The sequence below is a fragment of the Euprymna scolopes genome, chromosome 6, assembly GCF_053919585.1.
Source record: "Euprymna scolopes isolate OS-2025 chromosome 6, ASM5391958v1, whole genome shotgun sequence".
NCBI classification, from domain to species: Eukaryota; Metazoa; Mollusca; class Cephalopoda; order Sepiida; family Sepiolidae; genus Euprymna; species Euprymna scolopes.
Window position 1 is genome coordinate 116709421 of NC_136487.1, and position 27416 is coordinate 116736836.

Sequence of the window (27416 nt, forward strand, 5' to 3'; positions counted from 1 at the left end):
GAAGTAGGAATTTATTTTTTTAGCTCCTTACATCAAGTAGCTTCATGCCTTGTCTGGAGCGATTTCCATAAAAAAAAGAAGATAAATGAAAAGTACAGGCTGTTTGGAAAATCGATGCCATAACTCCGAGATTATGCGCTATACGTGTATATAGGTCTGGAAATGCTTAGTTTCTGAGTTACGTAGAAAGAAATACTGATCAGCATTCTTTATTGTGACCATTTGACACGTGCAGTGTGTGTGATAGTGCTCTGTTATTTCTACGTATGGGATAGATGAACACTACCCCTAAGACAAGATCACATATAAAATATAAGCCTGGCCCTGATATTGCAATTTACATGAAACCATGAAAAGTAGCGCACAACTATTGTGGCCCGGTAAGGATTTGTAAGCAAGACACAACTCTGTATTTAATGGAAGCAAAATATTTTGAACAGAAAAGCAAATACAATAAATAAAAGTTACGGTTATATGTCAGTCTGATTGCTGAGTGCACATGACTTGAACATAATGTCAAGAGACATATTCTCCCGATCTTTATAGTAAGTGGGACAGTTCATTATCTGTAAGGTTGGAAAGAGAAACACTCGTCTGGCTGAAAACACTATCAATAATTTTCCCCACTCCTTATCTGTGCCTAAACCTAAACGTAGATTCCATGAACAGAGCTTTTTTCTTAGAACTGCACACCTGTGGAACTCTCTTCCGCTTACCTGCTTTCCAGCTGACTACAATATGGCCGTCTTCAAGGCCAACGTAAACAAGTTCTTGATGAGCCGTTCCCATTAAGTAATCCAATTTACCTAACTTACACTTCTAACGATTATTATATTGTCCTTTTGACCAATGTACACTCATTAACCTTCATCCTCGAATGGCCTCTGGACCTTGATAAGTGATGATTCCCTTGCAAAAAAAAAAAAAAAGAAGAAAGTTTTGAGCAAAAAAGGAAAGATTTGAGCATTATGGTTCGTGAGAATGTTGGTTCTCATTTCATGATGACAGAATACAAGAACACAAACACAGGATATTAAATATGATCAGCAGAAGACCACACAAAGAAAAAAAGAAAGAAGGTTAAACTAGCAACGCTATTACAAATTACAAATTACGAAACAAGCTACCCATATAGAGGTTCGTTTACACATCTAAAACATAAATTCCGAAATTATGTTGGCAATTATCCAAATATCCTGTGGAATTCGTTTTTTTTTTTTTTTTTTTTTTTTTTTTTAAATCTTATTCTGAGATTTTGATATTTTGAAATATGAAGACTTTTTTTCTTTTTGACGTTTCTAAATTTTTGAGATGAGGATTGGTTATCCATATTATTTGGATTCATTGGACTACTGTTCTCATCTTGATTGTGATTTTCAGAACATTTCAATTGTAAAAAGTAATATTCTCCTGAAGGTTGAAGGTTCAATCCTCAGTGTGTGCGACCGAAAAATGCAATTGTGAATTACTTAGGACCTCTATCCAGTCATGGCTGATGGAACAAGAGCATGCTACCCCCGTGAAGTAAATAAAGAGTTCTGTTCGAAATTCCGCCCAAATTCCCAAATTCAACAGAAACATTGCCAGGTTTGGAAAGATACACCTAAAGAAGGTCGGCGGTTATATCGACTGAAACGTTGTGAAAATCACACTCAAGATGAATTCAAATAATATAAATTTTTCTTTTCTTTTTTTTTTAAAACCTTGGAAAAGACGTAGCTGTTGATTGACAAAAGAAAGTGGAAAGTGAACATTAGGTTTACTTTTAACAACTTTGTGACACTTGCTTCCCTTATTTTGTCCCTTAGTCTTCGCATTCCATAAGCAATGTTTGTGACAAAGGAGGAAAAATTGCCGTTTTATGGGTCGAAATCTATCCATCTTAGTTAGCGTTGGCTAATTTTTTACCTTGAAATGGTACATTTCTTTAGCACCTTACATCAATTGGCTTTATGTCTTGTCTAGAGCGATTTCCATTGAAAGCAAGAAGATACAGTGTCATGCTAAACACGTTCGTTTCAGATGCTAATATAATTGAGGTGCTGATAATATTCTTGGTTTTATTCTTCACTTATTAACGTCTGCTGTCAACAAATGGCAGCATTAGAATAAACCATATAACTCTCTGCACACATAAAAATGCAGCTTGAAAAAAATCTAAAACCAAAAGTTGATTATAGTTTGACTTTTGTCTCACCTACTACTCCCCTTCCCTCCACCTTTAACAACTTTTTTCCTTCATGTTAAACTTGATTATGTGTGTTTTGTTGTGCCAATGCGAATTTTTTTCAAAGAATTACTTACCTGAAAGTCTCTCTTGTTGCCTCCTGCTCCCCCCCCCCACTCTCTCTTTTTCTCTCACCCTCTTTCTCTCTTTCACTCTCTCTATTTCTCTCCGCCCTATCTTTCTCTTTCTCTCTCTCTTATTTCTCTTTTTTCATTCTCCTATTCTTTCTTCTTCACTTTCTCTCCCTCTCTTTTTTCACTCTCCCATTCTTTTTCACTTTCTCCCTCTCTCTTTAATTTTCTTCCCTTCCCTTTCTTTTTCACTCTCTTCTCCTCCCTCTCTTTTTCACTCTCTTCCCCTCCCTCTATGTTACTCTCTTCCTCTCTTAACACTCTTCACTCCCTCTCTTTTTCTCTCTCCCTCCCTCTCTCCTTCTCTCTCTCTCTCTCTCTCTCCCATCTTTCCTCTTCCTCTCTCTCTCTGCGTGTGAACCATTACTGATATTGAACCATGACTAATGTGCATGTATCATCTGGCTCTTAAGCATTTGGCTGCATTTTTGAATGCTTGCTGCATTTTCTTGCAGAGTTGATTATTATTAACAATGTTGAGTCTGTGGCTGAGACTGCGATACGAGAATTGATGGAACGGTCCAAGAGGCCACGTACGCCAACAAAAACTAGCACCTTGATTATAACCGGTGTAAAAAGGGTAAGAATAATTATTGTTTATCGTTCAGTTATGTATGGAAAATCTATAAATAGGTTCATCTATGTGTGTGTATAATATATATATATATATATATATATATATATATATATATATATATATATATATATACTCGGGTTTTTTTTATTCAAAAGTAATGGACTAATGAATTCAACGAGGTTGTTAGATAGTGCTCAATAAAAAGAGCTGATAATACTTGTTTATTGTTATATAAACATGCTCACATCCTGCTGCTACAAATAGCCACTTGTTTCAATCAAACAACAGATATCATCAGGCAGCGACTTGACTATTCAAAAGTTCAATGAATAAACTATTTTATAAATATTCATTGAACTTTTGAATAGTCAAGTCGCTGCCTGATGATATCTGTTGTTTGATTTAAACAAGTGGCTATTTGTAGCAGCAGGATGTGAGCATGTTTATATAACAATAAACAAGTATATATATATATATATATATATATATATATATATATATATCAGTGTTGAGGTGATTAATCGGAATTGGGAATTGGAAATCTTACAGATATTAGAATCGGAAAATTTTGTGCCTATTTTCCGATGCCAAAAACGATTCTTTTAATTGTCTTTTTTTTATTTCATTTTGTTTAAAGTAAAATTTTCCACTGCTGGTAGTAATGATGAAATAATAAATATTTATTGATTTTTAAACTAGCAGTAAAACTAAAATTGATAGATCACCTCTCCCCGCAAAAGTATTTTTATGTTTGAGAAAAATCTGCACATTTAACACATATTTTTTTAAAATGGTAATTGGAAAAAAAATAACAATTCTATAGTTAAATATTAAGAGATTTATAAAGAATCAGAATCAGGAATTTAGTAAGGAATCGGTAATTGTATCGGAATTGGGAAAAATATTGGAATCGTCCCATCATAATATATATATATATATTAGATTTTTTGAATGTGAGATGATATATAATTATTTCCACAATCAGAAAATGCCGCAGCTCACACAAACCATGAAAGCTGCCAACTGGAAGTCCTAGACTCGAGTTTTTGACAACCTTTGGCCTCATCAGTAGAACGTATCCAAACTCTAGATTTGAAACCTGTCACTTGCGTGTGAGGCGAAACTCGAGTGTAGAACTTTTGATCTGTGGCTTTCATAGTTTGTGTGAGCTGCAGCATTTTCTGATTGTGGAAATTATTATATATTAATTGATTAAGTTCAAGTATATCGATAAAATGAACTAAAAACCGATAGATTTTCAAAAGTGCTCAATACATGTGTAGATCGTTTAAATAAAATTATATAAACATTGTAAGGAGTCTATGCAGACAGATAAATATTTTGACATTTCCATATTGTCGACTTTGAATCATCCCAAGCCAACAGCCACTGGCTCAACATCTGATTCCTCTCCTTGTCCTTCTGTATTTGATTCGAATGAATATTTTGATTTCTCTGAAATGTATTCCTCATGCAGTTCACTCTCTGTTCCCAGCAAAACGGATTCTAAACAAAATTAAATCTTTACAAGCGTTAACATCACATGATAATGGAAACAATTCTTTCTTCCAAACGACTGCAGATTAAGGTGAAACATTTGAAATCCATTTTCTATGCCTTTTTTTTTTCTTCCCAATATCTGTTACTTTAAAAAAAAAAAAAGAAACATTTATCTGTAATTGCTTATGCTTGCTTTAGCCAAAAGTGGAAATTTACAAATAGCGGTGCTCAAGAAATTTTATCAGAGGGGGAAAAATACCCCCCAAAAAATCATTTGAGATAATTATTAAAAATAAATTTTGATAATCTATATATCTATAAAAGTGAAAATGTGTGTGTGTGTGTGTACCAAACTACTCTGTCCATTTTCAGTCTTCAGATTTGACATAAGGGGAAAATCTTTTTAATTGGTTTTCGGCCAGAAATTTGGCTGTCAAGGGGTCAAAGTTCAACGATTTGGCTTTTGAAAACTCTACCAAACTCCTCCGCCAATTTTGGGTCTAAACACATGATATTTTAGATGTAGATTACTTGGACATAAATCAAACTTTTTAATTGGATTTCAGCCCCAAACAATAAATGTTAAGGGATCAAAATTACAAAAAAAATCGACTGCTGCTGTCTCTACCACATTACTCAGCCAATCTTTGGTCTAAACATTGGAAATTTTACATAAAGTGTATTCAGACATAAGGCAAGCTTTTTAATCAGTTTTTGGTCGAAAATTTGGCTGCCAAGGGGTCAAAGTTCAAAAGATTTGACCTTTGCGGTCTTTAGCAGACTATTCAGCCAATTTTGGATCTAAACATTTGAAATTTTACATAAAGGCTATTCAGACATGCAGCAAGTTTTTAATCAGGTTTTAGGCGAAAATTTTGCTGCCAAGAGGTTAAAGTTGAAAGAGTTGACCTTTGCAGACTCTACCAAACTCCTCCGCCAATTTTTGAAATTTTAGATGTAGGTTACCTGGACATGAGTCAAACTTTTTAATATATGTATACATATACGCATGAAGTTATGATGAACAGTACATAGGGCCTGAGCAAAACCGGGCTGAACTGTTAGTTTATTAATAAAATAAAAATAGGTTTTCTGCTCGAGTTAAAAAAGCAAAATATAAACTAAGCATATGTTTACCAAACATTTTCAAATGTTTTTTCAATATTTTGCTTTTGTTTTCTAAACAACATTAAGTTTTTTATAACTCAATATTGTTTATTATATAAAGAAAAGTTAAACTTACATTGTTCTCAATAATGGTATTTAATTCTCAATCTCATGTATTATATAAAAGAAATTACCTTTTTTATAAAATTCTCCTTCTAGCACTAAAATGAAAATGTTATATTCAACAAAAACACATAAATTGATCAAGTAGTATTTTTTTTAAACTAAAAAAATCAAACTTTATGCAGAAGTGAGACACTGTGTCTTGATTCATCATTTTTAATAAAAAAAGGGAAACAAATCAATTCGAATTATCAAGATCAAAATCAGTGTGGTAATAGCTACGATTTACTTTTAAAATAGCTAAAAATCGTTAAAAAAAAATTATTTTCTATATAAAAAAGAAACTACTTCATCAAATTACGTGATTTTCGGAATATGGCATTTTCGTTCTGTGATGGGTACATACATCATATTTTCCTGGATTTTAAAAAATTAGGTTGAATTCTAGATTCGTAATGTTTTATGCAATATTGAAATGGTGCCAAACGGCATATTTTAGGATTCCACTAAAGTTAATGGGAACAACATCGAAATCAACATTTAAGTTGCTATTATAATAAAACAAGGGAAGTAACTCACAAGTTTACATTTTTTTCTTTCAAGTTTTAGTTTTCTCCACTCTTTTTTTAAAACCATCTTCCTTTCTGTCTGTCTGTCTTTCTCAACCTATCCTTAACTTTTTCTCTGCTACCAGGAACCAGTTGTGCCTGCAATCAAGGTAGTTGACTTTGTTCACTAACTGCACCAAAAAAACATAGATGATGCAGCATGTTTTGATTTCTTATCTTTTTTTCTTTCTTTTTTCTTTTTTTTTACAATAAATACAGCAGGTTCATTTTAGTAAATCACACTTGAAGATCTTCTTTGAAATAAACTTTATTTATACGTTCATTGTAATTCTTGCACAAGCTTCCTTTAATCATCTGTATTTGTTGCTGTTATTACCCTGGTCAGGTTGAGTTGGCTTTCTCTCAAGCAAGTTCAGTTATCTCAGAAGTTTACATCAGCTGAAACGTTGTGAAAATGACAATCAAGATGAGAATGGTTGTTTGAAGAATCTAGTTAAAAATTTCAGAAACATAATTTTATAAAGGTTTTATCAAATGTATAATTTTGTTATGTTGAATTCTATTAAAATTTTAACATTAGTTTTATTGTGATGTTTGAAAGAAGATCTCCTTGAAAGATAATTCACTAAAATGAAACAATGTTTTATTAAATTGTTTAACATTTTCTAATCATCAACATTCTTAGCATATTTTTTTGTAAGGAATAATTTCTCTCTTTAATATATATATATATATATATATATATATATATATATATATATATATATATATATATATATATATATATATATTTTTACCGCAAGGAATTAATGCCTGTTAATTCCAAACATAAGTTTCTTTCTTGCAACGTTTTTTTTTTTTTTGTCTTTGTTTTGAAGACATTTATTTTTAACTTGCTTACAGAGTGACCTCCCTTTCTTTCTCTGTAGGGAAAAAATGCCATATACTCATGGAATCGTTGATTAAATCCTTTCTACAGTCTAACATCAGTCTATGTGTGACTTACCAAGCTACAGTCGTGAATATCCAACAGTTTTTGTTTTATCACCACTCAATAATATGCTCCAAACGTGTACCTCTGTATTCCGAGCACACCTGGATACAACTTATCTAAGCTGTGATGGCCCTCTTCAGTTAAAAAATAATCTGGAGAATGTTTTGATAGACATTATGTTTGAAGTAAAAATTTGGGAGGTTACAGTTCTATAAGTGTGAAACCCATTCAAGATCATACCTTCCACTGATGACATGATCACCAAAGTGTTTCTCTATATCATTGAGTAGCAATAAAACAAAGACTGTTGGACATTCATGACTGGAACTTAGTGGACAAGTCAGGCGTAGGCTAAAGTTTATTTGTACCAGAAATGGTTGAATAATAAACAAGAGTGTGAATTTGTTAACGATTTCATGAGTGTTTTGTTTTAGAGGTAACCGTCCCTACATATAATAAAATTTAATTTGCACTTTATGGTCCCTGCTTTATTTTACATATTATATATTTTTTATATATATCATAATTTTGGTGAAGTAACTATAAAATATGGAAGATATTCTCCAGTTAATTGCTGAGTTTTGCTTCCATCTCTCCTTATATATTCTTACGGAGCAGATAACTCCTTGGTATTTTATGTATCAGGGGTAGATAACTCCGGAGTACGATTTCAACACAGGAATAGATAACTCTTTTATCTATACAGGAAATTTAATTTATTTGTGTCAATTAAGATTTAGTTCTGAACAAACGAAATTCTTCTAAATAAATATAATAGCCATTAAAATGTGCTTGAATAATTTGACTCCTTTTTAAAACTATTTGATCCCAGTAAGTTTGAATTATTCTGACTGCTGTAAGTGCTGTACTTATTTTGAATGTTATTTTTACAACGTTTTGGCCAATGTAATCTCCAACCTTCTCCAGGTGTCTCTTGTCAAACTCGGGAATCTAGACAAAATTTCGAACTGAACTATTTAATTAACCCATGAAGGTAGTTTGTTCTCATTCTGTCAGCCATGACCAAGTAGAAAGCTTAACTAATTCACAATTGTATTATAAAGATCGCCCATGCTGAAAATTGAGCTTACAATTTAGTGAAGATTGTCACTCAGAACTGATTATCATTTATTATATTTATTATTTGTGCTATGGGTCTGAAAGATTCCTGAGTTTGACAAGATCCACTTGAAGAAGGTTGGAGGTTTCATCGGCCAAAACATTGTTAGAATAGCATTCAAGATGAGAATGGTAGTCTGACTAATACAAAAAACTGATTGTCATCTAAACATTTTTTAAAAAATTTGTTCGAATGAATTTAGATTATTTTAAGTTCATTTTTCAGTTATAAAAAATGTTCAGATTTATTAGTGAAAAACGTTGTTTTAATAATTTATTATTGAATGAAGATTCAAATAAATTTTAAGGAAATATAAGTATAACTTTTATTATTTCTTTCTATCTTTTTCTTCATTTGTATATCTATATTGCAATGTGATTCATTTTACTAGATCACTCAACAATTATTTTATTTTTATTTATTATTTTTTTTTGCTATTGGCTTTAAAATCAGCTTATATCAAAATAATACTTTGCAAAAATATCAAATTTGCTTCTAGCTTTTTTATTTTATTTATTTATTTATTTTAGTATTAAAAATAGTTTAAAAAATGATTTCATATAAAATTTTTTCGTCATTTTATGTAAAAATATGTCTTATTAATGACTGGGTTTGTATTAGTTGTTTCTGATTTTATTATTATAAAAAATCTTCTGCCTTTTCAAAATTCTTTCAATATTTTCTTTTGTCTATGTGATTGTGTATTCTCTTGAACACTTATTTTTGATAATCCTATTTTTCTTTCAGCATTTCTATCATTTTTATCTATAACATTTGTGTGCTTGTTAAGATCGATTTTCTTTGAATATGTCATTTAAAGCAAGACCAATATTATGATCTTAATTGCTATGCCAAATGTCGAAAATAGTAATATATCTAAAAATTACGAAAATTCATCGAGTAGAAAGTTATTATAATTAAAATAATTTTTACAAAAAATTGGGTAAAATGGCATTTTTCTTGGATGTTATAAATTAGATGGTGAAGAGTTCACACACAGGGGACATAACATGGAAAGCAAAATTTAGATTACACGGTAATGCCTTCCAACATTTGTAGCATATGCCGATATACTTTTCTTTTTTTTTTTTTTTTTACTAAAACCACAATAGCAGTTGTTTTACTCAATAAATTTTCGTTATTTATGGATATATTACTGTTTTCGGCATGACGATTATTATGTAATATTGTTTTTCTTAAAACAGCATATCTTAAAAAAATCGATTTGTCGACTCTATCTCACCAACCAAAAAATTTGTTACTATTATTGTTTACGTTTTATTTAACCCAACTTCACTAGCTTAAATACTAGTTGTCCCTAAGTGGCGTTGCCCAGGAGTATTTTTTATTATAATTGTTGAACCGCTTTTCTTAAAATATGTCACTTTTTTTTTTAATTTTAATACTTCATTAATTTTTTTTTCTTTTCTTACCAAAGTAGTGTTATTTTAAGTTTTTACAATTTCTTATGAAATATTTTTTTAGTTTTTACCAAAGTATAATTTTATTTTATTGCAAATCTGTCATTTTGTAGTTTCTTATTCAAAATGGCAGACGACTGTGACACCAATATTTTGGCTCTGTTTATAAAAAAATACAACTGATTTTATTTTCACAATAAAATTGAAAAAAAAAAAATTGTAATGGTAAATTGTATTTTAAAATGTGGATCTGAAATATAATGAAATATATATATATATATATATAATAGAAAAATTAATTGACGTCACGTCTTATGTAACATTGATTTTTCTCCAAGGGAAGTAACTAATTAAAAATCTTCAAAGTTTCCTCCCTTTGCATTTTAAAATGGTTGCCCACTAAAAAGACAAATAACATACTTTTTATGAAGGGAATAAAACGAATGACAAGTTTTTATTCTTAAAAACAGGTTGCAACAATCACCAAGACAAACTGACAAATCAGAATACAATATAGATTTTTTAGGCTTTAAGACAATCAATGATAAAAAGTGACAATCTGGCAACATTATAGGAGGGAAATGCATTTCTCTCCTAATAATTACTTAAATAAACACAAGGAAAAACGACATTGTTTTTAACAAAACAATAATAAAGAGTTTATTTAGAAAAGGCGAGATTGTATCTCAGACTGAAGAAAAAGAAAGAAAGTGTAATAGTCTATTTGAAGGTGTCGTCTGCCATCAGACTGCAGTCGTCAACAAGTAGCAGTGGGAGGAGTGAGTGAGAGAAGTCTGTATAGGTCACTTGCTGGCGTCCCTCTGACGATCGTAGCTCAGATCCCAAAGGGCTAAAAATAGTCCTTAAGGGGACAGCTCAAATCAATGTGCCCTGTCAACCGATTGGTCAGTGTGGCCGAATCACTTTGGCACCGGGCATTGATCCGCTTATAGTAAATAGTTTGTTAACTGCTACAACATAATTATATAGATTTAATTTTCATCGATCTACATGATGGGTGAAAATGAAATAATAATAAAATAAATAGCATTTTTCATATATTAAAGTTTTTTTTTTATCTATATCTTATAATAAATTATTATTTTTTAAATATAAGTTTGTAGCGCTTCTTTACATAACCACTTCCTATCAAAATATGTAAATTCGATTCCATTTTTATTTTAGGCAATCTTGTTATTGTGTAGACAAGTATTATTCGAATTTTAGTACAAATAAAGCAGGCGTCTATTTTGATGATTGATTAATAAGAGGAGGTAATTCATGGCACAACTAATTATGAGTTTGATGATTAGTCGTGACGATGTTGAGGACGAAAATATAGCATTCATTTACTTCAACATTAACCCTAAACTTGGGAAAGTAATCAAGACTCTAAGTTCGTCTTTGCCCGCATGGTTCAGGTAGTTGAGACCCTAAATTTGGTTTTGCCTTATATATATATATATATATATATATATATGATGATGATGATGATGATTGCAACGTCTTGTCAGACGAGTGTCACTCCCTCAGACATTTAATGTCCATGAGCCCAAATACCTGAGGGAGTATCTATACAAAGATGATGTTACAGAGTTTTAGCTTTGTACGACAGCTAAGTTTCTCTCTCAGTTCAAAATGTTGAGATTCAGCAACAAGCAAGAGCAAGATAGCCAGCAACAAGTTAAACTGCAGACCAGCTTAATGCGGGTACTGGTCTCCCGCTTTATGGTTTTTTAAATCAGAGATTTGCTTCTCTTAGAAAGGTTGCCTTCACCATGGCTTACAGGAGCCTTCTCTACCCCCAACACCCACATACATACACACAAACACAAACGGTGCTAGTTAGCCGTTGACCCCGATTCATTCGCCCTTTGGAAGGTCTTGTTTTTAATCCTTCAGGGAGACTAGCCACCCTCCACACCAAACAAGTCTGGTGGGAGAACCAGTTTAGTCGCCGGTGACCCAACTATGAGGCAGGTAGTACTGGGTTACATATATATATATATATATATACACACAAACTTATTTCTGAAAGATGCAAACATTTGAAAACTTTTAATAAAATAAACTACTTCTATTTTTTTCTTTTCTTTCTTTCTTTCTATTTTTTTTTTTTTTTTTTTTGATATTTATATATAAAAAAATGACAAACCCCAAATTATCAAACACGTTTTGTTAATAAATTCAAATGGAATAAAAAGCTAGGAAAAAAAGTGTAATATCTATTTTGATCCTATTATTTATTTATTATGGTTATATATATATATATATATATATATATATATATATATATATATATATATATATGTATATATATATATATATTTATGTATATATATATATATATTTATGTATATATATATATATATTTATGTATATATATATATATATTTATGTATATATATATATATATTTATGTATATATATATATATATTTATGTATATATATATATATATTTATGTATATATATATATATATATTTATGTATATATATATATATATATTTATGTATATATATATATATATTTATGTATATATATATATATATTTATGTATATATATATATATATTTATGTATATATATATATATATTTATGTATATATATATATTTATGTATATATATATATATTTATGTGTATATATATATATATATTTATGTATATATATATATATTTATGTATATATATATATATTTATGTATATATATATATATTTATGTATATATATATATATATATGTATATATATATATGTATGTATATATATATATATATATGTATATATATATATATATATATATATGTATATATGTATATATATGTATATATATATATATACTGTGTGTGCAAAAGCAAGACTTCAAAACAAGGTGTTGATGGCAACAAAAAGTGTATTTCATTTTACGTTACAATTGTTTCAATGTCCAGTTCGACAATTTCAAGCATTATATCGTTTGAAAATTTCGAAAAACCAGCATTTCCTCAGACTTTATGAATAAACACACTTTAGGCAATGTAGCATTTTTTGAATAGAAAGAAAAAAAGACGAGGGGGGGGATCCCTAACGGGAAAGGCATGCGAGAAACATTTACCTTGGTTGTGGTTACGGAAAAGCCCAGTATATTAATGCTCAATTATTAAATGTGATAATTTTGTAGCTTAATCCTTAAGTCAACCATTTTTGGCTGTTTTAAGCCAAAAATGGTTGACTTAAGGATTAAGCTATTGGTATATGAAAATTTACTGAATTACACGAACACTGTATATTACATATGTCTATATATATATATATATATATATATATATATATATATATATATATATATATATATATATATATATATATATATATAACAAAGTCGAATTTATGCCAGTAAACACTCTTTGAAATCGAATGTAAATACATTGTATTTTAATCGCGTTGTTTTTCTTTTTAACAGACCCTTGACAGCACTCCAACTGATGATAACATTGAAAGTCCGTCATCAGCATCTGCTGATAAGTCTCAGACCGGAAGTACTGTGTCGGAAAAAGGTAAAATCTATGCTTCATGATTTGCGATATTAAATCATTTCTGTTTTGTTTTAAGAATTACTTCACTAATTTCAGAATTTTTGTTCAGAAATGTTTCCAGATTTTTTCTTTCTTCTTTTTGCGAGTGACTTTCAGATTATTCACTTCTTGGTATAGAATAAGTAGTAGGTAAAAAAAACAAAAAAAAAACAAACAAACTGAGGCTGTCTCTTTTTCTTTCACCATGCCATGACAACAACTATGAAGGTAAAATAAATGAACGAATTTTCACAATTGTTTGTCGCTTTAAACTCATCGGGATTAACAGCAACTGTCGAGATTTCTTTTCGGCACCAAAAAGTTTCAGGTCAGATAGCCATCAGCGTCATTATTATCATCTGAAGAAACGGCAGCACTAAAGTAGTGGAATCCGAAGCCAAAGTCAGTAGCTTCTGTTGTATATCCTAGTTAATCAAACTTGGATATACAACAGAAGCTACTGTAATTACTGTGGATCGTTACCTTTAAAAATAATCAAAAATCATTCCAGAAATTTGTTTTTTGTTTCAGTTCTTTTTCAAATTCTATTTGAAGAATTTTGTTATTAAAATAAAACAATTCTATTACAGTAGAACCCAGGGATATGATGGCTCTAGGATACCGTTATTTTAGGTTACGATGTGGAATACAATGTTTTTCTGGACTCTGGTTACGATATTTGCCCCACCTTATGGTGTTATTTATGATGATCTTTGATTATGTACATGTGTATTATATACTGTACTGTATTTTGTTACTAATTTTTCATGCCGTATCCCGGGGTTCTACTGTACTGAAGTATTTCTGCTGTGTATAAAAGAATGAGAAATATTGATATGCGAAAAAAATATTTTTATTGTCGGTGGTAGTCAACGTATGTGGGCTTAATGAGAAATGAATGCATAGGAATTCGATGGGTTTTTTTTCTGTGACCCAAGTATCAACAAATTGAAAATATCAATTTCCAGGTGTTATAATATAACAATTTGTAACCTCCTGCAAACGGCAATAGCCAGACTTCATTGTAAATGTTATCATGCACTCAAAGCATTTTATTCGACAACAGGTTGTTTCCTTCTGCTGTAAACTTTTTGCAGGCGGTTCCAATCAACGATTATTTTATTTTTGACAATCCACCATATGTATCTATTTTTTTTTAAACAGGACTTTGAAAGTTAAATTTAACTTTGTATTTATTATATAAATTTATTTCAGTTAGCACAAAGGTTTATGTACTAGCTCAATAATGTACGACTAGAGCTCTTAATTTAACATCATGTAAAACCTTGTTCTTTCAAAACCATTTTTATTGCAAACAATTGTTTCTGCCAATCCCAAGAAGATAGATTTTTCTGCCAATCCCAAGAAGATAGATACCGCTTTTTCACGAGAAGAGATATTCTTATGCTCTGATGAAACCTCCTCATGAAAAAATTATACATTCCAAACAAGGTAGTGTCACCTGAACATAAGAGGTTACTATTTGGGACCATATCCAGAGGGGCACTATGTAGGAAGTTGATCAGCAAGATGTCTGTTATATCATGAAAATAAATGTTCTTGGGATGGGCTGAAACAATTGTTTGCAAATAAAAGTGTTTATAAATTTATTCATGTAAATAACTCAAAATCTTTCAATCTTTAACATACGATGATTTGTTAAGAATTTTTTAAATCAGAAATTTATTCTTATTGAATAGCTTAAGTGCTTCCATATTACTTTGAAATTTTGGAGAGTTGCAAAATAATTTTTTTTCCTATCATTAAGAAAAATATTAAAATCGACGAGTTGTTTATAAACAAATTGAAATGCATTCTGCTTGATTTCATAATTAAATTAATTTTCATAGATAGTATTTTAAAAAGACTACAATTTTAATTTCAATAAATAATCAAGTGGTAGAAAATAAATTAAATATTAATGTGTAAGTCACGTTGCGGTGAGAAAAACACAAAGACACATGAGAAGTGGTCACGCAATTTTTTATTAACAAATAATTCAAGAGAAAAAAATCGATTTTCTGTTATCCAATTGAAAAAAAAAAATCATAATAAAACCAAGATGGCCACCTGAATTCGTATCATTTCATTGTCAAGTGTCTTTGTACTTTTTCCAGAATGGGACAATTTGGATGATAGTAAGTTTTTTTCTGTTGTTGTGTTTATTTCTATTCTGTTTTCTACTTGCCACACCCCAACTCTTTTGGTGGTCAGCCATTGTTGTCTGCTGGAAAAAAATCAGTTTTGGTCATTTTAAGACCTTCCCCTCCCTCTCTGCAAAAAAAACAAAAAAAATCCCTGTGAAATAATTGTGTGCCATTGTGTTTAAACTACTGTAACCATGTTGTTGTTGCTGAGATTTTTTTTTAAATCATTAAAATATTGCTTCCTTCCATTGTTTGAATAATACCATAAAAAATATGGTCTCCATACCAAATCCCATTTTTCTCCCCTTCATCTCCCATCTTAAGATTTCTTCAATAGAATCCTGGTTTAATTGCCTTAATTTTTTACAGTGAAATTGGTTTTGGCATTAATTCCAAACAACTAATTAATATACTACTCTCATTGTAAACAATTATTGATTATATATATATATATATATATATATATATATATATATATATATATATATATATATATATATATATATATATATATATGAATAAAAATAAAATAAAAATACCAGCGATGGTTGACGTTATGTTGTTTTGAAAAAAGAAAAACCGAATGAATTTATGAAATAATCAACGTTTCGTCCCTATTGCAGAGGACATCTTCAGGATATTAAAAGGAAAAATGCAAAAAAAAGAAAATGATCATAGACCATACGAAAATAAAAAGGAAACAGTGTTAGAATCCTACCCATATCGGGAAAGAAACTATGTGTGTGTATGGGAAGGTTGGGTTGTTCAATGTCTATGTATACACTTTTAAAAATACGTTAAAGAAATATGTACACTTTTTTTTCTCTCTAAACTTATTCATTTTGTTGAATTATTTAAGGATTAAGGAAAAACGGTTAACCAGGATCTGTTTTGATATTTTGTTCTTTGATTATTGTTTTCCCTATACAAGGTGCTAAATGGTAGAAGCCCTTTCTTTGCGTAATAGTATTAGTGTTTAATATTAGTGCTGACTCTAAAAGTCTTCTTTTAGCTCTATCTATCACGTATTTTATAATTTTTGCATGATCACGATCATTCATTTAATTTAGATCATGCGAAAATTATAAAATACGTATTCATATGACTTGTTGAGAATCAAATCAACTGGGCTTCGCTATTTTGTTTTTTTGCTATCATTCAGCAGGTAAACCTTACAATACGCACAGACAAATGGGTGTTTTTTTAGGCAAGTAATTTTCACTCATCACAATTTTATCTACACTGATGTCCTTCTTCATTGCTTCCAGGAAACTCTCTGGATCTGTTGTCTGAATTCCACGGTTATCTCAAAGTAGTCCTTCAAGGATCAGGGGAAATTAATTCACCCTGGACGTTGACTGGACATCATGTGATCCAACCATGTTGTGTTTCGACCAGACACTTAGGACTCAGATGAAAAAGAAACACGAATATACAAGTCGGAGAACAATAAAAGTGTATTTAACTTCAAATAAATGCAAGTGTAAAATAAGCAGGTTACAAAACAATTGTGTTTGCGGCTTTTTAAGAAGTCCAAAAAGTTCTTATTTTAACGTCTTCAGTTTGACGGCTCCATTCAATTTCGGAAAGAAGAGAGATGAAATAATGTCTTTCCTCCACAGAGGTTTGAATGAAAGAGGGAGTTTAAAGGAACCTCTAGCCCCGCTTAATAAATAGGTTGCCGTGATTGGTTGATAAGCGGTACCTTTGGCAAATGAGACTTAAAAACTTTAACTTTAAAAGTGTAAGGAACGAAAATGAGAAGACGAAAAGGGAGGTGACTCTAGTTTTTTTTTAAATTTTATAACCACTGCATAGGGACTGCTCCCCATGAGAGAGAATAAATGTCAATGTTTATTATGATTACATTTTTCTGTTAGACCAAGATCGTCTTATTTGCATATGATCAACAAGAATTCATGTTGGTCCGCACGACCATTGCAGATAAAAAGAGAAAACGTGCTCAAGATTGGTTCTGTTTGTAAGGTATCAGGCGAAGAACTGAGAATGGAAATTTGTCTTTATTCAAAACCGTGTGGGAAGAGTTCTCAAACACACACAATCTTATGTTCCACAAGATTTGAAAGCCTAAGCTAGCGTTTCTCAACAGTTTTACTCTTGCAAAACGCTTAAAGTAGATTATTTGAAACAAAATGATACGTCATATCTTTTTCGTTTTACCTTCATCACATTCTAGATATTATAGTATATTTTTTTGGATAACTAGTTTAATGAAAAATTAATACTTTGTTGTCAAATGTTTTGGTATTGCTAAATAAAATTTGTATTGTTTGTTTATAATACTTGGTGTTTGGTGAGATGGAGTCGACAGATCGATTTTTAATTGTCATGTCGAAAATAGTAATATATCAAAAAATTACAAAAATTCATCAAGTAGAACAACTGCTGTTGTATTTTTAGTAAAAAAAAAAAGTCTATCACTATGTACTACAAATATTGCAGCCACGAAATGCAATTTTACCTAATTTGTCATTGCCATAAAAATTACTTTTAACTATAAATAACTTTCTACTCAGATTTTCGTAATTTTTGGATATATTACTATTTTCGACATGGAAATTAAGTACGTAATATCGTTTTTGGGTTTGTATTATTGTACACATAGACTCGAAAAAGTTGTCAAAAAACAAATATATAACAAATAAATGTTATCAAAGGCAAGATAAGTTACTTTTCTACCAAACTGGGTACATTTTTTTTTGTGTTTTTATTCATTGTAACATGTTTATTCAGCTCGAAAATCATACAGTGTTTACCGATGTATTGGAAAATTCAAGATGACGCCCGACTCTCTCTTTAACACGGTAAGTTCAGGAAAAGATGTTATAAATAATAAACTAGAGAAAATACTGTTAGAAATTCGCTCAATATATGTTACCTTGACATATATTCGGTGTTTTTTTTTTTAATAGTATTTTGTCAAGTTTATTATTTATAACACCTTTTCCTAAATTTACCATGTTAAAGAGAGTGTCGGGCTCCATTTTGAATTTTCCAATACATCGGTAAACACTGCATGTTTTTCGAGCTGAATAAACATGTTTACATTGAATAAAAACACAAAAAAATGTATCCTTTTTGGTAGAAAAGTAACTTATCTTGCCTTTGATAATATTTATTTGTTATACATTTGTTTTTTGACAACTTTTTCGAATCTATGTGTACGGTAATACAAACCTTCGTTTTTGCTTAAAACGACATTTTTTTTTTTTAAATCGATCTGTCGACTCTTATCTTAACAAACACAAACATAAGAAATAAAGATAAATAACAATACCAAATATATAAATGTCTTTGAAATAAAAAGTCATAACTTATCTCACGAGTTCTTGTAAAATCCTTACGGACCTCTTACAGAACTTTCGGGTTGTAAGAAAACCTTATTTACTAATGTTTTACTGTGATTTCTTTTTAACAAAGACAAATCACTCTGAGCTACTTGGCCTTCGGGACAAGATCAAAGTGTAGTATCAGATGCTTCACTTCTATTTCTTGTTCTCTTTCGGTGGAGGAGAAATCCTTCACGACTGCGACAATTTTTATTTTTGTACCTTTTCTCCACGTTAAAAAACGACCCTGGTGTCTAACTCTGTCCCGTGGGGAGGCATAGTAAATAGGTATAAAGTAACCAATTTCTTTCCAAGGGAAATAACTCTGATTACGGGATATATTCTTAGTGTGTTTATTGTTTTATTTTTATAGTTTTATTTTTTCACTAAAATACAGTTTCAAGATAAGTTGTTTGTAACTAGTGTTAAAAAGTCCATTTCACTGTGAATAATTTGGATGATTATTTCAAGCTCTGTCTGTATTTTTAACACCGTTGGCAGAGAAGGCAAAACAACTACTTTGTTTAAAACTCCGTTTAATACATTTTATATAAATACATAATTCTAATAATTTTTACAATTAAACTATAACGAGTATATATATATATATATATATATATATATATATATATATATATATATATATATATATATATATATATATATAACTACTTCATTTACTCACATAAATTAATATGCGAAAGTATAAATTTATGCATAAACTTTAAGTATTTACTTCAACAGTGCTCAATACATAGGTAGAGCTAGGTAGTAAGTTATGAAAATATATATGGCAATGAAACGCGGAATATTCTGTGTAACTTAATTGCCATATATATTTTCATAACTTACTACTAGTTTAATTGTAAAAGCAAAAGCTTGATAAAGCAATTTGAAATCCCCCCCCCCTTTCAATTGTAAGTGTACATAAATTAATTTATTAGAATGGTTATCAATAGATTCAAGAAAATAAATGTGAATAAAGAAAAGTAGTATGTTCTTCAAGATAGGGTCTTCAAAAAGTCATTATCTATTTAAAAAAAAAAACAACTTTATTTCTGATAATAGCAAAACTTATGCACTAAAATAGAAATGAAAATAAAAACTTACTGCAGGAGTTTTATTATGCCAACTTGAACTACACCATCTTGTGCATTGGATAGGCTGAAATGACCCTTGACGATGGACTGTATGTTCACTGGATTTAGCGTTATGATTTTTGTGTGTGTGTGTGGGTTTTTGTAAAAAAAATTAAGTTTTCAGAAAAAAAAAAAACACACACAAAAAATCAATGTCATTCATTGAAGAAAATAGTTTGAGAAAAACTCTAGAAATTTTTGAAAATCTGATGCAATCAAATATACAAAATAATCATGTTGACACACCAGTTTTCATTAGATCATCAAAGTTAAGCAACATTGTGCCTGATCATTATTAGATGGGTGACCATTTGGGAATACCAGGCGCTGTATGTTGAAGAATGTCGACACCTTCCTGCAAGAACTACAAAAATCTAATGTCATCATCTTCCTTGATGAGGCTATACAAGCGACTGGGGACTGCTTGTGAATTCGGTATTCCTATGAAACTTCCTTCTTCGGAGGAAGCAGATTCAACCCACTTTGAGGTAGTACTGCTTCAGTACAGGTAATCATTTATGTGCCATTTGTGGCAAGTATGTGACGTTCGTTTGAATGACATTCATATTAATATATACTAGCAGGACCTGTAGAAATTCCACAATGGCATCTTTCATATGTATTATTGCTACTGGGCATTCTGTGGCCGTTCAGCGTGAATGGAGAACCCGTGATATTATTGTAGACCTTTTGTTAAAACTGTAAAATTATTTATCTGAGTAATCTAGTTAATGTAGTGCCAGAATATATCTGGTTATAAAGGTTTATAGGTTTATCTCCAATATCTTTATAGGTTTCTGTGACATATTTCCATTGTATGGATGCCCGGCACGAACGAACACTCCACAATATCATTATACCATCCTTAGAGAGAATAGGTACTAACCTTGGATCCTAGCAAGAAGTGCAAGAAGGTATATTTTAGTTTCATATATGGCCCAAAAGTGACATCATTTAAAAAATAAATTCCTGTTTTTACATTGCTTCTTCAATGATCGGGAGATCCTATTTATTAAAAAGGAGGATAGAAGGTGATAACATTCTACATAATTGAATTAGCGTATTTTTATATTAATTTAATGTTTGTGGTATGTTATGACCTTCTATCCCCTTTTTAGATAGATAGGATCTTCCAATCAAATAATTTATAATTTGGAAACCGTGACACACGTATGTACGGACATTAAAGGTACTACAGCATTAATATATAGATCGTTCATTATGTATACGATTTTGTTATCAGAATAGTTATGATGTTTTTAAAATTTTAAAATAGACGATGACTTTTTGAATATCCTATGCAATAAACATAGCTTTTATAAATATCAATTTACAATTAGATCTGCTTCGAAGAGTTGAATTAAGTGGATAATTTCGGTTGAGAAAAATATGTGCTTCTTGACATTATAAACACTGCTAAGTGGTTAAATAAGGTTCTAATTTTAATACAGATTTTAACTGATTTAAGTTCTGCTTTGCTTATTAATGATCACTTAAGGCTAAAAGTCACTCGAGGATAAAAGCTACTGAGATAGATGGACAGTTGGTTGAATGATGAAGAAAAAATATGAGAGCATTTAAAATGACTAATGGAATGAACATAGTTTGATTAGTTATAGGGATGGTTTATTAGATTTGAAGACCATCATGTAATAATTTCTAGGGAAGTAGCCCGGTGGAAACGTATTCCATGGAAAAAAACAAACTCTGTTCATGGAAATTTTGCCTGATGCTAGACATATGAAGGAAGAATGAAAAGTTATTTTTCATTGTGATAAAAAGATGAGTTCTTGCTGTAAATGTCTTACAAGGAGAAACAAAGGATTGGAGTTCAGTCTGTCCAATGTTCATATGTGGTTTTGAATGTCCAGAAAACAAAAACAGTAAACTGTGGTTGAACTGTGGTTGCTTATTGCTTAATAAACCCCAAGAAGCAGCCCCCACCACCACCACCACCAACCCCACTTCAGCAGTCTGGACACTGATTGTTAAAAGAACACGTCTACCTCAAAAGATTCAAAAAAGAAAAAGAGATTGAACAAGACAACAAATGGAATCACCTCACCACTCTCTTGACTCTGACATCACTTCCCATGACTCTGTTACTTGCATGGCCAGGAAAAGAGGGATTATTTTGCCTTGCATCATAACTGTATTGGAACTCTTGACAAACATATATTATGGAATTGCTAAAACAAGCATCACAGTCGATGTGGGGAGGTAGAGAAAAAAAAAAAATCAGACCTGTAATCCTCATGATTCATTATGCATGTATTTTTATATACAGCATAATCACATTGACACACCGTTCTCATTAGATTAGTTAAGCATCGTTGAGTCTGGTCAGTGCTAAAATGGGTGATCATTTGAGAATAGCAGGTTCTGTATGTTTCGGCATTGTTTACAGTCGCTCTGGACTTCTCATTGTTACTGAAATCAGGCAGTGCAGACTCAGGAGAGGTGTAGCTGGAGATTGTGCAACTCTTGCTTCACAATTTAGTGCGTGTCACCCATTATCCCTCCAGGATAATCAGATGATCCTCGTCATTCCGATGGTTGAGTATCCATTTTTCTATTGTTCTTAACGTCCCTTTAATGCCTAGTCAGGGTTACTAATTTGATGCCGACGAAACATAACGAGTGATAGTTTAAGATATGCGTTGCATGGAGAGAGAAATGATATGAGAATGATACGCCAAATGTGTAATGCGACTTTTAAAGACTGATGATCTCGGAGGAAGATTAAATTTGGACAGTTTAGGGAGATGTGTGCAAGAGACATTGTTGGTTTGGTCACATTGAAAAAATGGATGAGTGTGTCTAGGTTAGTAGATGCAGAACAGTTGAGGTAGCAGAGTCGGTTAGGAAGGAAAACATAAAATAAATTGATAATGCCGGATTTGATAGAAAGAGGGTTAAAAAAAAGACCTGGTTAAAGATAGGTTAGTTTGGAGGTCAGTTTGTAAAAACTCTCCCACACATGTCGGTATATAAAACAGATGTTTAATCCAATATGATGATGATGATGATGATGATGATGATCTCTAATACATGGTAACTGTATTTGTTTACTTCTCCAGTGAGTGTGGTCTTTTTATCCTTATTTCCCAACCATATTTTATTGTATCGTTGATACAATAAAACATGCAGATATTATTGCAATGTCGATTTTTTTTTATGGCAACCTTCTGTCTTATGAGACAGTGGCATCCTGCATCTAGTCTGGTGCACTGTAGCATCTACTGTGGCTATAAATTCAGAGCTGGAGTTGCCTCTCGAATGCAGGCCTGGGCAGGTGATAAGAAGACCTAGGTTTGCCTAGTTACCAGGGTCCCCTCTTAGCATTGCAAACAAAGTCAGACAGAAATATAGTTGGAGCCAGCGCAGCTGCAGAAGTTGCTAGAAAGGTGTTGCAGTGCTTCACCATCCATCTATTGAAACTCCCACCTGTATTTTTTTTTGGGGGGGGGGGGAGGGGGGTTACTCCCTTAGCCTTTCCCTTTCCCAAGGCATTTTCAAGGCAATAGCATTATCTGCCCATAGCTGGTGAAAATTTGAAAATATTTGCAATTTTGATAAAAATAACGGAAATCCTTATTGTAGATATTGTTGTATCAAAATGAAAGCGAAATCCTAAAGTGATTCTTTTTAAAAAGAGTTGGGTTAAAGAAACGCAAATTCAATAACATTATTATTATTATTATTATTATTATTATTATTATTATTATTATTATTATTATTATTATTATTCGTCTTGTTTCATGTGTGAAATTAGACATTTCGTGAATGATCTCCAACTTTTCCGGCCTTGATCAGGTTGTCATCAACTGATCCCCTAAAGCAGCTTACCACATGATTTTGAGCAATCAGCATCAATGTGGGACCAATTTGGAAGCATTTTGGAAAACTGACGCTCGGTGACATGACCACACCAGTTGAGATATTGTTATGTGACATTTTTATGGAGGCTCGTAGAATAAGATTGACGTAGGATTGTGTCGTTTTTTCATGAATATGACTTAATCTGTGTACAAGAATGTTTTGAATTATATTCAAAATATTCCAATTTACACTTGAAATATTGTCGGCATACGATCAAATCTTATTTACATTTTAGCGTGATTGTTATGTAATGTCAAGAAGCAAAAGAGAAACACTGAACTTCACTTGCTTTATTTTATATGGTGTTTGCTATGAAATATTTATATGGCATTTATAGATTTCGTATCTGCTATGAAATATTTATATGGCATTTGTAGAGTTGATATCTGCTCTAAATATTTAAATTTTTGAAAATTTTTCTCCATGGATCACTTTTTTACATCCATAAATTATTGTTATACATCGTGACCCCCACCCTAACCTCACAGAGAGACCCCACTCATGAAGTCTTTAATAAAATTCACAATTCTTTCTGCAATCCAGACATATTTGGTAAAAAAATAAACTTCTGCTGATGCCTGATTGGTCGATGAATATCCAACAATTTTCATTTTAAAGCCCGTGTGTTCCAAATATGCAACGCTTGTGTTACAAGAATTTTTGGATCCGATTGATTTGGACTGTGATGGTCCTCTTCAGTTCAGGAATAATCTGAGAATGGTTTTGATGGATATTATTTTTTAGGTAACCCCACACATGAAAATCTGAAGGAGGGGTTTTGTTCAGTGAGTGTAAAACGCATTTAATATCATATCTCCTACTGATGAGGCAGTCGCCAAAGTGCCCCCACTTATCATTAAATGGCGATTAAACAAAGACTGTTGGACATTCGTGATTAAAATTTGGTGAACAAGACAGGAAGAGACTGATTTATCTGTACCAAATATGGTTGCAGAAAGGATTGTGAATTTCTTTAATGATTCTATGGATGGCATTAAAGAGGAAGAGGGTTCATCTTTTGTGAATACAGATGTTGTCCTACTCCCAAGAAATCTCACCTATGGAATTAGTAATAAAATTTACGCCCCTTTCTACAATCCAACTATATTTATAGAAGTTAATCTTTGCATAGACTGTAAAACCAACCCCGATTATAGTCAGCTAACGTACTTCCTAACTTCCGGTGTGGCTGCTACCGGAAGTGTTGACAAGGCAAATCAGTTCCTTCACTTTTATTGTTCTCCAGTATTTCTATTGTGAAACGATTTATTGAAATAAAATATAAAAAATGGACATTCTTGAAAAGTAACAATAAAAATTAAAAAAATCAAACGGATAAAAATAATGCAATTAAGTCTTTATTTGCACTTTTAATAACAAAATAAAAAAAAACATTTTTATTTTATTTGAAATTTTATAAGATGTTTATGAAATTATAAAAATACGTTTTTATTAAATTTAAAAAAATTTTTTTTACTTGAATTCATATAATACATTCATACTTTATAAAAAAATAAAATTATTGAAATCAAAATAACAAAATTTCAAACATCATAAAAAACCGTATCCATTGCATAATATTCCCAAAATAGTTTAAAAAGTGCTTTCAATAATCCTTTTTTTTTTTAAAAGAGTGCAAAAAGTGTTTTCAATAATTCTTTTTAAAAAAGTATAACTAATTTCAATAATTCTTAATTAAAATAAGACCAAAAAAAACTTTTCAATGATTATTAAATAAAAAAAAAAATGGGAAAAATGTAATTAAAAAAGGTACTCATGCAGAGAGTGATCCGTGGCTGAAATAATATTATTATTTAAAAAGCTATTCTTAACATGGGGAGGGGAGGGTGTTTTGTACCTATTCTGTACTTTAACCTTGCAATTGAATAAAAAAAACATATCATAAAACTTTAATTAAATGTGGAAATACGATTTAAAAAATAGTACGGATCACTCTCTGCATTAACACCAAAAAAAAAAAAAAAAAAAAAGTACAGGGAGAGAAAAAGTGAAGGGACTGATTCGCCTTGTCATCGCTTCCAGTAGTGCTACGCTGGAAGATAGGAAGTATGTTAGATGACTATAACCACATAAGTAGATTGAATAAGTTTTGTTTTGAATGCAATTTGCATCTGTGCCTCACACTGTATAAACTTTAAAAGAGCTTTTAAAAGTTTTTAAAAAAAATGAATGCTTGTTTGAGTTTTCTTGGCATCTCATCCCAGTGGTAGTTAACATGATTCTCTTTAACCATAAGCATTAATCTTTTTTGCTAGTTCATACAAAAGATACGATGCTATTGATACATACAGTTTTTTTTTAAATTCCCAAAAGATTTTTAAAAAGCATTTTCAATATTAAAAAAAACAAAAAACTCATTTCAATAATTCTTAATTAAAATAAGACCAAAAAAACTTTTCAATGATTATTAAATAAAAAAGGAGTACATGTACAGGGAGGATGTAGACATGAAAGAGACAAAAAGCGAAAGAACTGATTTACCTTTTCACCATTTCCAGTGGCACTATGCCGGAAGTTGGGAAGTATATTAGCTGACTATTACCCCAACTACTGTAATATTTTTCCAACAAATGAAAACAAAACCTTTTTTTACAAACAACAATTGTTGGCATCTGTCTACTTAAGCTTAAGGAGACTATGGAGTTCTGCACCTCAGATTAACCTATTGACAGATTGCAGCATCTGCTGTGACTGTGCAAGCCTATCCGGGTCAGCAAGCTCTGTTGCAGTTGCCACTGATATAGGTGATGTCTGGTTGCAAGAGCTTTGATGCTGCAACCTGCCATCTGTATTCTCTCTTCTACCTCCACTGCTGGTATCTTCTCTCCTAACTCCTCTGTGAGCAAACCTTGACAGCTCTTCTCCAGCAGCTGCAGTCTTCAGCCACAGACTCCCAGCCTGTTGAGTCGATATCACCTGTTCTCATGTTTTGCTTGCAGACATCCTTAGTAACGTAGGACAGGTATTCTTGCTGGTCTGGAGTCGGTTGCAAGCTCATCATGAATAAACAACAATGATAGGTATTTATTTAAATCACCTACGTCGTTTGGTGACAGTTAAGACAGTGTCATCGTAAAAGAAGTAAGCAGAAAATAAAAGAATAACTGCCAAAGTTTTTGAACAGTATATTCTTATGGTAGAGAATTGCCTTGCTCAGGGTCAAGTTGACTGGGGCAAAGGAAGAATGCATCGTTCTTTGTTGCTGTGGAGTAGCTCTTTGCCTGCATGTTTATGAAAATGTAAAAATGAAATTATTGAAATCAAAATAACAAATGGAATTATTGAAATCAAAATAACAAAATTTTCAAACATCCTAAACAAACATATCCAATATTAAATCCCAAAATAGTTTTTAAATATTTAAAAAAAAATTTTTGATGCAAATCCCCAAGTGTTTGGAAGTAGTCCTTCAGAGTTCCGGTTGAAATTAATATGCCCAGAAGTCTGATTGGTCATCGTATGACCAAATCACCTTGCAGGGATTGTTCTGCACCAGAAGAAGACAATGTAAACTTTTATGACTGCTACATATTTCATGCAAATAAAATTGGGT

General features: G+C 31.1%; 1 protein-coding gene across 49 annotated transcripts in view; it reads left to right on the plus strand.

The window, feature by feature from the left end:
* LOC145277904 (phospholipid transfer protein C2CD2L-like) overlaps window positions 1–27416 on the plus strand; it is a 653079-nt gene that overhangs the window by 588869 nt on the left and 36794 nt on the right. For 9 of the 49 annotated variants that reach the window (XM_080129917.1, XM_080129921.1, XM_080129913.1 and 6 more), the window contains 4 exons: window positions 2814–2938; window positions 6360–6386; window positions 13213–13306; window positions 15442–15462. In XM_080129917.1, the coding sequence (XP_079986043.1) occupies window positions 2814–2938; window positions 6360–6386; window positions 13213–13306; window positions 15442–15462 (267 nt within the window). The remainder of the gene's footprint in view (window positions 1–2813; window positions 2939–6359; window positions 6387–13212; window positions 13307–15441; window positions 15463–27416) is intronic. The other 40 variants (XM_080129935.1, XM_080129946.1, XM_080129939.1 and 37 more) reach the window with 7 other exon arrangements.